The 11843-nt window shown below is 38.9% G+C and overlaps 1 protein-coding gene across 1 annotated transcript; it reads right to left on the bottom strand.

Annotated features, from left to right (window-relative positions):
* Nucleotides 1-4887: 4887 nt before the first annotated feature.
* eif4e1b (eukaryotic translation initiation factor 4E family member 1B) lies at nucleotides 4888-10648 on the bottom strand. The gene is made up of 7 exons (XM_053485657.1): nucleotides 10585-10648; nucleotides 10276-10370; nucleotides 9987-10082; nucleotides 7914-7977; nucleotides 7590-7703; nucleotides 6105-6244; nucleotides 4888-5198 (listed from the first exon to the last, which is right to left on the bottom strand). The coding sequence occupies exons 1-7, from the start codon at nucleotides 10606-10608 to the stop codon at nucleotides 5084-5086; spliced, it is 648 nt and encodes a 215-aa protein (XP_053341632.1). The 5' UTR covers nucleotides 10609-10648; the 3' UTR covers nucleotides 4888-5083.
* Between the last annotated feature and the right edge of the window lie 1195 nt (nucleotides 10649-11843).

Here is an 11843-nt window from a genome sequence, read left to right as displayed (position 1 = left end):
TGTAAACTGCCTGGGGAAAAACTGTTCTTGTGCCTGACTGTCCTGGTGTTCGGCGCTCTGTAGCGTCGACCCGACGGCAAAAGTTCAAAGAGAAGGTGGCTTGGGTGTGAGTCGTCCAAAGTGATATTCCGAGCCTGTTTCTTCACTCTGGATATATACAGTTCTTGCAGCGTGGGCAGGGGAGTGCCAATAATTCTTTCAGCAGTCCAAACCCTCCTTTGTAGTCTTCCGATGTCTTCTTTTGCAGCTGAGCCAAACCAGGCGATCTGTTAACACACACCAGCAAGGCTTCCATATAGGCAAATTATTATTTTTTTTTTTGTAAGTGACGTTTTCTGTGTTGCCGGCACGTATCTATGCCGCTTGAATTTTAAGGGTTTTAAGCTTAAGCTGTGAATCAGAGGTAGACTGTCGATTCCATTAGATTTTTGGGCCTTGTGATTTTCAATTCAACTCAGTTCAATTAAATCTGCTGGCTGTTAAATCCTTCTAGTTTAACTTACAATAAGAAATGTAAGAGTTGCAAGGGTTGTAAGTAGGTGTGTTCCAGTCAGCGGCCAGGCTCTGTAACATTGGACCGTTTGCCCATTAACCGGGGATTAGGTGGAGTCAACTCCTGCCAAGATGGCGACAACCAAAGTGTGAATCAGTTGAACTTAAAACTGACAATTCACTGAATTAATTAAAATTTTATTTATATAGCACCAGGTAGAACCTAAGTGCTGAACAAAGTGCAAAATGCATTGTGTAAACTGAATTTGAAGTTAACATAAAAGTAATAAACTACAGAAATATCACAAAAGTAAATAATAAAAACAAAAACAGGAAAAATTAGGAGCTTGGAGATTAAGAGCTCCCACTGAAAAAGCACGGTCACTCCACGATTCATATCTTGTTCTGGTCTCCTCTAGACCATGTGCGCGCAGATGGATAAGTTTGTTTAAACAGGTTGGGGCCATACCAGACAGAGATTTAAAAACAAACAATACGATTTTGTGTTGAATTCTATACTGTACTGGAAGTCAGGACCCACACGGTTAAAATTGGGCTGCTCCCGTGTACTGAAAATATGCATTCATACTTTTTAAGACTTTTAGAAAATAAAGACTAGAAAAGTACCAGCTATAAGAGCTGGACAAGGACTGGAGTGCATCTGAAGTGAATCTGGTTTTAAAGGAACATACAATTGGAAGAATTGAATGTCGTCATCAGCATAGAATCGACCAAATCAATCAATGGAAGATCAGTTGAATCACACCGCTCTAATTCTAACACACACACTTGTGCTTAAAAACCTCAGTTTAAAGAACCTACACTCTATTCCTTGATTATATAAACCTTTATTCCCCAAAACCTTGCCCGATAATAAAACCCATGATTGTCATTTCCACTGCTTTTATAAACTGAGCAATAAAAAAGGCACACACTTGAAACAACAGCTAATGATTTAACCAACAGCAATTACTGTAAGTTAAAGAACTGTAAATATAATAAAAGATCCAGGAAACATAGGTTCGATTAGGTCACAGGTTTTAAATCTTCTCCAGGAACAGCTAGTGTGTGTGTTTGTGTGTGTATGTGTGCAGGTTTTCATTCCAACAAAGAAGAATCCACACCTGATTCTACCTGTTTAATTAGTTGTTCTTGGCTTTCAATAGACAGGAAGGCTTCTGTTTGCTAAAATGAAAACCTGCACACACACACACACACACACACACACACACACACACACACACACAAGCCCTTTCTGGAGAAGGTCTGACGCCTCTAAATTAGGGATTTATAACGCTTCATCATTCAAACTATAATTTAAGTCAGTATGATGCTGAATTTGGCCGAAATGCTGAGGATCTTCAGTAAGGATGTATTAATATTGATGGTACTGAAGTATCTGGAATGACTCCAGTACTGTGTTAATTTCCTGTCAATCCAGGTGTCTGTCATGATAATAAACAGGCACAGCAACAATAAAACCTGTTTCTACACGCAACAATATAAAACATCTAAACAATGCAAAGCAGTGTTAGCTAGTGTGGACATTAAAATAAGTTCAAGGTGCTGTGAATTACGAGAAAGTGTTTAAAGTGTGTAGGAGAGATAGAGCACTTCAGTTCAGTGAGCACTGAGCACCGAGAATGCCATACTGTGTCAGTAGTTAAGGCATTGGACTACGGTTCAGAAAGTCCCAGGTTCAAACTCCACAACCACCAAGTTACCACTGTTGGGCCCTTGAGCGAGGCCCTTAACCCTCAACTGCTCAGATGTATAATGAAATAAAAATGTAAGTCGCTCTGGATAAAGGCGTCTGAAAAATGCTGTAATGTAACAGGACACCACAGCAACAAACATATGTCTGTGACCCATGCTTAACAAACACTCAATCACTTTTATCAGATCCAAGCAGTCAAAAGTACAAGGACAAATATGACTAAAATAGTATTCTTGCATTCCTAAGTATAAGCAAATAAGCAAAAAACTATATATAAAGCAAGAACAACACAGGGCCCAAAACTGAGCCTTGAGGGACAACATTTTTTTTGTCCCTCAAAAAATACTGTACTTTTTTTTTTTACATCTCTCAAACAATCCAAATTAATTCAATTAAAGCTGTAAAAGATTAAAAAACAAGTAAAAACTATTTGCCCTGTTTAGGTAAACCATGTTTTCAGAGAGATTGAGCTAATGAGGCTGATCTATTAAAATGAGGAGTTTTTTTGTGATTTGTATATGAATGAAACGTGTAAAATTGCAAATAAGCTTTATATTATTACTGTGTAACACTAAGGGATGAGCTGTCAAGTTGAGCGTACAAACATCACTCAACAAAATCAGATTTTATTATTTTTTAAATAAAACCCATACAGAAAGCTGACCGAGTTGAACACAAGAAAATCGGCGGTAGAAAATGATTGGTTTCACATCACTGACCTCCGGACTGCAGGTACGGCTTCGGTTAAAGCAACCTTCCTTTCTCTTTAACTGCGGTGCCATAACGGTTCACCATCAGGCTAATTAACCCTGGAAATATGCAGCAACAGGGCCGAGCGATTCCACTGCAAAGCCCCGGTCAGTTCCCTGGAAAAAGATGGAGAGCTGATTATACACAACGGGGAAAAGTTAACCTGGCTCTGATCGCAGTGGACAGTTAATACACAGGAATTTTAAATTATATAAATTTTTTTTAATGCTTTTTTAAAATTTTTATTCTGGTTATATATATATAGCTGTGTGTGTGAATATACTAAAAATTAGATGTTCGACTTTATATTTTACAAAGACAGTAAATGAATTATTCCTTCACTTCAGATCAGTACTGCAATCAATACAACACAAACTAATTTACCAATTAAATAAACCCAAAGTGAGGTCTGTGGACTCTTTCTAATTTAAATACAAATAAAGATATCTATAAAGTGCTTTGAAATGCAGAACATTATCACATTTTGAAAACAGGAATTTTAATTATAAAATGCAAATAATTGTATTATTGTATTTTATAATAATTATTAAAAACTAATTAATTGTAATTATATTTGGCACGCATTTTATTCCTTAACTTGGGTAGAAAAAACAGCAACTAATTCAAAATTTTAAATGCTTTTAGAAAAAGTGACAATGCTTCACGTTGTGACAGAAACATGCTTAAAATTTCACGTGATTAATTATAAATATTTGTATCAAACCATATTCTAAAAAGCTTTACAATAGTTTAGCACTTTTAACCAAATGCTTTCCAAATATAGAAATAAATGTTCGTAGTGGCAGTCACTCAAGCAATAACGAAGAAATGTTAAAAACTACAAACTGTAGCTAAAATAAACTGCAATTTGAACTGGAGCCAATAAACTGGCAATTGTGCCTAAAAAATGTACTTACCAAATCCAGCATCCATCCATCAAATCTGAAAAAGTGAAAGAAAGAAAAAACAGTGCAATAAAAATATATATATATGAGTTTAAAAAATTAAAACAATTTACGCCAGTTGCCCGTTTTCCTCTCTGCTCGTCTCAGCTGGAACAGAAATTTCTTTCGTGTTGGTGAATTAATTGTGAGCAGGCCTGGTGAGCGCGGCACTCTCCGCTCCAACGTTAATGAAACATTAACCCGAGGTGGTCGGGTTATTTCCGCTGCTTGCTCCTGTTTCACCCCACTGTGTTTCTTACACACCTCCTTATCAGAGGACGAGTGCAGCTCAGCTTCCGAGCTTTTAAACAATGCTTGGCGTGCATGCGTATATAGAACAACTTTACTGTTTACAGACCTACTATACTGCACTGTCCCCTGTGTCTTGCATGAAGACATGTTGAAAGGATGATGCTTTAAATATGGATATGTAAAGGTGGTGTGGTGGATAGCACAGTGGGCTCAACACCTCCAGGGTTAAAGGTTCTGCAGTCAGGACTGGGTACATGGAGTTTAAATGTTCTCTCCATGCTTGCTGGGTTTCCTCACACAGTCCAAGACATGCACACTAGGCTAACTGGTGTTTCCTATTTGCCCATCGCGTGTGTGTGTGTGTGTGCTTGTACCCTACCCGGACCCCCACTCCACACGAGGATACACCCTGCCAGACCCCGTACAGGACAAGCGCTAGACAACGAGAGATCTACAACTAATTTTAAAGAGAAACCACCCAAAAACCGGGTCAGATTATACAAGTTTCTCTATATAATAGTGTTGTACAATTGCTAATGACTTTCTTTCATGTTCCCTTTTTTTTTTTTTTTTAAGTTGGCTTAAAATTTGTTTCTCCCATTTCTACCTCCAAGAGACTAAAGTTTTAAATATATGAGAGAGAGAGAGAGAGAGAGAGAGAGAGAGAGAGATTCTAGCAGATTTAAGCAGCCTGTTCATCTCAGTCATTGTGAAAGGATGACCATAATTGCATCAAGACCAAACATGGACAAATTTTATTATGGGAAGGGAAAAACTGAAATGACAAGACATAAGGCAAGCACCAATAAATAAAAATCCCCTCACACAAACATAACTTAAATACAAACTCAATAGATCAAATACCCCACGAAAAAAGGCAAAAAGCAAAGTGCAATCATGTGAGGACAAGCTGGAGTGATGCTTCAGTTCAGACAACAAACTTGTTCTTGGTGATGGAGTTGCTCTTAGTGGCCGTGTCGGCGTGGGCCTGATATCCAATCACAAGCTTCGTCGGGAGACCCAGACTCTCTTTATACTTCCGGCTACAAAAAAAATAAAAAATAAAAATTAATTTAAAAAAATAAATTAAAGGGACAGAAAAGCCAACATTTCGTTACAGCTTGGATCATGCTTTCAGTATCTCAACTATGTTTGCTTAAAATATTAATTTTTATAATTAAATTTCACCCCCAATTGCAACAAAATACTGAAACTGGAGACTCCTTACATAAACAGCCATGTACTAAGGAAATGATGGACGGATAAATCATAGTAATAGTACATGGGGGGGGGGGGGGGTCAGATCACTTTCATGCAACACATTTTACTTTTAAAGTCCCCCAAGTCCTCTAAAATACCCCCACCGCTCATTTTACAGCACATTAACTGTATTACTGATTTCACATTTTGTTGTCTCTCCTAACTGAATTGTATGGAACCTTACTGCATACCTCTGGCCTCGAAAGTCCTTTTTTCCCACTTTTTTTATAATTCCTTTTATTTCTGTGATGAACTTTCTGAATGCAGTACTCTACATGTCAGCCCTGTAGCTGAAAGGCTTTCCATTAGTAGCTACGCAAGAGGCTTTTAATGCTACACAATGCAGCTTTAGTGTCACATGACAAACACCAAGGCTATAGCACATATCCAAGCAGCGCTGGAGTGCATAAAGTATTCTACACTCTCCGCTCTGATGGGTAATTAGCTTCGTTAGGGTTGCTAAGCGCTAATCTGTTTTCTGTGATCATTATTTACAGCAGAATAAACAATGAACTGCACACATCTGGCTGGAACCCTAACCTCGTAAATCCAGGGGGAAAAAAAAAATAGTATGAAGTGTAATAGTGTAAAAGTTAAACATTATATACATTTTATTATCATTATTATTATTTTTTTTAAACATGCAACATACAATGAATAAGACGTCACCAAGTCTGACACCATCTCACCCGATGCACGTTACTGCTTCTGCGTTCTCGGTGTTCGTTGTCCAGATGGCGATCTTGTCTCCTTTGGCACGAACGTTAATGACGGCACCGCAGACATCTCGACTGTATGGGCCGAAACCCTCGCCGATCAGACACAACAACTGCAGGAGGAACAGTTTAAACTCAAATGTCAGCAGAAGAGAGATAAAACTGAAGGTCAAATCTTGGGTGCAAGGTTATGCCTACATCTGTTTATTTTAGAGATTCAGTTGTTTTTAAAAATTTAAGGAAGAGTGGTGATTTGGAAGCAACTACCCTAGACAGTCTCACACAAATCTGTCTCTTTTAAACACACAAACATGTCTAATTATCTGGATTTGTGTTATATTAAAACTTTTGTTGTTCACCGTCTTATTAGCGCTTTTTGTTCTCCCGTCTCCCCTGTCACTGCAGGTATGAAGGTGCTAAACCAGTGCTCTGCGGTGCGAGCGAAAATGGACGCCCCACTTGTGTGATTTGCACAAAAGAGCAGCGTGCAGTGATTAGTGTTTTTTTTTTTTTTTGTGGTATGAGGGTGTAGCCGGTGCCAAACAGCATTAACAGTGGCGTTTGGCTATCTGCAAAATGTGGAGTGATACTCTAAGAAAGGTGAAAGATTTTTAAGGAGAATCGTTACTGGTGACGAGACACGGATTCATCACTACGAGTCTGAAAGTAAACAGCAGGGTATGGAACAGAAACATCCTCAATCACAGACTGAGAAAAAGTTCAAAAGCTGAAAAATTCATCAACTCTAACTCTTACAGTTTCCTGGGACCCTCAAGGGCCAGAAGTATTGGAACAATCAGAAAAAAAGGTTTGACAATTAACAGTGCTCGTTACAGTGAGACGCTTATTGAAGAGCTGAAGACTAAACTTCAGATTAAACACAAAGGCCCACTATCCGAGGGCGTCATAAGCGTGCGGACGTCCATCATCACAGCAGATCGCGGTCCTCTGTGTTTACCCTGCCCACACGGTCACTGACACACTGAGGTGTTAAACATAGTCCTGATCCCACTCCATCAGACATTCACCTGTTTGGTCACCTGAAAGCAGAACTACGAGGACAAAGATTCACTTCTGGTGAAAAAGTGAAGACACCGGTGCATTCGAGGGAACACGAAAGCTTGTCAACAGATGGACAAAGTGTATTAAAAAGCGAGGAGATTTCTAAAATTTATGAGTGCAGATAATTCTTGACTCATCCTCTTACATGTAACGTATATTAATACTTGGCTTAAATATAAACATTAAAAAGTGCACGCCTTCTGTAAGGCAAGTCAGAGATGGATCATAAAGTTTGTTAAATTTATGGTTGTTTCTTGCGTGTGATTTTCTAGAGTTTGTGCAACGCTGCTTATGCTGGTTTGCATCTGCAGAAGAATAAAATCGCAGCTATGAATTAATATTTAGATACAGCAGATTTGTAAAATAAGTGTGGGCGCGTAATTGTGCGTTGCAGACCGTCTCCAGCCAAAAGCGGTCGAGCTCTGAATGTCTCTGCTGTTTGGACAGTGTAATGAGCCAACGGCCTCCGCATTTATTGCTCCTGTCCTCCCACATGGGCGCGATTCCATCCTGCATCAAAAACACAGTCATAGGCTGCAAATTATAAGTGTACTGTACAGCAAACTTTTAAACCATCTAAAGGCATTTTATTAAAAAATAAATTAAAAAAATTCTACAAACCCACAATAGCTACCACCGGCATTAAATTAATGATATAAAACTTAGCGAATAAAAGACGCATTTCCGAAGGGTTGACCCGTCCCGCTACAAGTCATTCACCTTGAACACCGAATAGTCGCATCCGGATGAGAGTTTGCTTGCCTTCTGAATGTTATGGTACAACCTGCAGGAAAAAAAAAAGAAAAGGAGATCTGAAAACTCGGCACCCACTTCACACTGCGAATTAAAAACCTTAAGGTTTTCTCTTTACCTCCTCCACAGAGTGTAAACTGAAACCTGACACTGCGTTTAATGCCAGGAACAAGTGCTCTAAACAGCCGAGCCGGTGCCAGACTGCTGGTGTTAATGTGCTAATTCACTCCTGCCTTATGGTGCTACACCACCTCCGCATGAGGGGACTCGCTCTTGTTGAAAGTGTAAGTTGAGCGCGTGTGCGATCGACACGTGATGAAAGATCTGATCTAGGAAAACTACATTTAAGCCAGCCAACAACGTGATACGAACTGAGAAGGAGCTGTCTCAGAGCCAGGATTCGCTACGTCCGACTCGTTAGCGAGACATTTTAAACAGATTCCCCGGAATTGATCATTTTAACCTGTTCAGACATGCATGCCTCCCGAGCCGAACCTGATGCGAGGTCTCCGCGGTGTTAGCATTATTTATGTATGCATTACCCCAGAGCCAAAAATGACTGCATAAATTACACAATCCAAGATCGAAAAGATCCATGACTAGCTGCAAGATCAAAAACGGTGCTGAGCAGTTGGGCAAACCACGAACCTCAGGCTGCTTCTTAAATTCCACAGTGAAACAAAATCAAGGGCTGACAGCAAAGGCCACTGTGAGGATTGGCTTGACCGAGCTTGCTTATAAAAAGCTGCACTTGGCTAAAGACTATACAAGCTCTAAACAAATGAAAAACATCTATAAAACACATTGTTTACCAAAAATATATAAATTCATGGGTCATTTAAAGCGACAAATCATTGTATGACTAAAATATACGGTTTTCAGCTAAATCAAGTGCCAGACAGACAGACAAACCGGTTCCATGGTGGCATCAACACATTGCTGGGCTAGAACAAACAACTGCTTAAGATGTTTACTATTGAACCGGCTGTAAACTGGCATTAGCACCCGACATGAACTAGCACCCGGTTCACTTTGAAAAAAAAAAAAAAAAACTTTGAAAAAAGTTTTAAGGACTTCACTATAAGATGGAGACATCATTAGTGCGTTCAAATGTGTAAGTGTTTGTTCAGACTGCCAGCCCATATCTGATTTTCGGCTTATCCAGACTAGAACCAGTTTGGAATCAGATTGCTTTCATGTAGACTGAACAGGTAAAAACATGTTGAATCTGATTTGAACATCCAGAGGTAGTTTGGGATCAAAATCTAATTGGATTCCTAAAGATGTGTCCCTGTCTGGAAGCTCTACCCGCTCCAACTGGATTTCAAACATTGTGTCAGATGTAACCCAACCCAGTACAGGCCCACACGACCACGCGTTATGGACATAGGAGCAGGTTGAGAATGGACGAAATGGAGACAATTAGAATTTTGTAAAAAGTCAAGTTGCTGTGCTTGTCTGCAATGTGTGTGACATCCTTACACTCATCCTCAGCCAGTTTATCATTAAGCGCTCATTCCTTAAATGCCAGCTTCAAAAGCTTCAAGTCTGGTTCTTCAACTCAACCCTTAACCCCCTGTTTTTCCCCTTAACTGCTCCGATGTAAAATAAGATAAAAATGTACAGTAAGTCACTCTGCCAAATGCTGAAATGTAAAGAGGCCAGGTGGACGCAGGAGAATGAGACCTGGATTTGGCGGTAATGGAACCTACTGGATTCCAACCAAGTCAAGTGAGAGTTCATTTCACCCATATACAGTACAGGACACAGTGTAAGGAAACATTGTTCCTCCAGGACCGAGGTGCTACAGAACTATTCAAAGACAAATTGCACGTGCCAGACGCAATGCAATACTCTGAGTTGAGGTAGTGCACCTGGAGTCCATGAGATGATGGATGAAATAGGTCTTGTGGAGTAGCAGCAAATATTAAAACAAACACAAAAAACGGATAAATATAGTGCAATAAAAGCGTGCAATTGCTTCTCTTCAGTTCAACAAAATGCAGATGATTTTAAACCTGAAGCTCGACTTAAACTCACCCCCAAAAATCCTCCACGGTATCAAACTTGGTGATGAGCCTCAGATTGTCCTGCCACATTTTGCTCTTATCATTCTTATAGAACCATAAGGCCCAGCTGAGAGAGACATCAAAAGAATAAGACAAAAGGGTGGTGGATGGTCATCAAAAGAATAAGTGTTCAGGAGCGCAAAACAGACACAAGCAGGTGGAACACTCCAATAAATAAATAATTAATTAATTAAATAAATAGATAAATAAAAAGTTAAGAAATGATTGAAAGGTTAAACATTTCTGTGTTTTTAACAAACCGGTTTTGTAATGGATGCTTTACATGCAGCTCTTTCCTCACAATAACCACATGGGTCTCTTTTTTCTCAATTAACTTCCTGGGCCGTTTGTCAATCTGTCCACAAACAAACAAACAAACAAATAAACGTCATTAATTAACGCCCAATTAAATCAATTAGTCCAATAAGACTCTTTAGATGCTATAGTTTCCTGGTCTGCCGGGACACAACGCAGTCAAAAACACAACAGACTGAGTGTAACTTTTGTTAAAATCATCTTTTTGTTCCTCTGGAGTATTTTTAGCTGCCCCCCCTCTTCGCCCCCCTCACCAGCTGAACCGCGCAGGCCGCCATGTTGGACCAGGTGTGGGCACGCGCGCGCCATTCGCGCCAATTTAGCGGCTCGCGCCGGGCCGCGTCACAAACAGCGCCCTGCCCTAATGAGGTAGGGCTTAGGGCGCAGGACACTTCTGGATTATGACGGATATTTGTATTTGTCCCTGTTTATTGCTCTAATATTATATATGCTTAAGTAAGTAAGTAATTTAAGTATTCAGTTCGGATAATTTATTATTTAAAAAATCTTCTTCTCAAAAGCCAAATATGTAAAAATAATAATAATAATAATAATAATAATAATAAATTGTTTAAAAATACAAACAAAGAGACAGACTATTAAACATGGATGTGTAACTACTGCAATATTGTGAGAGAATAAAATAACATCAGGTTTTTTGCTAAATCCTCAAATGACCACTAGGAGGCGACATTTAGACATTTTTGCATTTCTTTAATCTATATAAATAAAACAAAGGTTTTGTCTGTACATTAGTCAGAACTCGCTCTTTCAAGTATATATATATATCTTTACGTTTCATACATTTAGGGACCACAAATCAGTCTCAGAAAAAAAATCCGTCTATATGTATTTAATACTGAAATTTTATTATTAAAAAATCTTTTTTTTCTAAAAAAAAAAAAAGGTATAGAAATGTGTAAAAATCGAATTAAACAGATAAAATATGAAACATACATGTCTAATTACTACAGTTTCGTCACAGAATAAACTAATATCACGTTTTTTAAAGACGATATTCTGCCAAATAAAGAAAACACTTTCCAATGAAATATTTCGCCACATCCACACATGACCACAAGGGGGCGACATTTGGACATTTATGCATTAGTTTAATCTAAATAAAAATAAAAGAAGTTTTGTCTGTACATTGGTCAGAAGTCATTATTTCAATAACATCTTCACGTTTCATACCCTGGAGGACCAGAAACCAGTCTCAGAAAAATTAATGTCTCGGCATCTTGCAAAACCGTCTGGACAGAATTTAATGAACCGTTTGCAGTACTCCGAGGTTATGAGTAGTTATATGACAGAGTTAATATCCAAATTTATAATAATCTACTAATAAGCTACTCGCTCAATGTAAACAAACACCTGCATGTCTAATCGTTATAGGTTCTGCTCAAGGACCCAAGAGTGGAAACTTGGTGCTAGTAAAGTTTGAACCTGGGATCTTCTGAACCATTGTCCAATGCCCTAACCTGACCCCTGACCTGAACACCACTTAGCCTTA

Source organism: Clarias gariepinus, chromosome 24 (genome assembly GCF_024256425.1).
Source record: "Clarias gariepinus isolate MV-2021 ecotype Netherlands chromosome 24, CGAR_prim_01v2, whole genome shotgun sequence".
Taxonomy (NCBI): domain Eukaryota; kingdom Metazoa; phylum Chordata; class Actinopteri; order Siluriformes; family Clariidae; genus Clarias; species Clarias gariepinus.
Note: the sequence above shows the minus strand (reverse complement) of the source record. Positions and strands in the feature narration are given on the sequence as shown.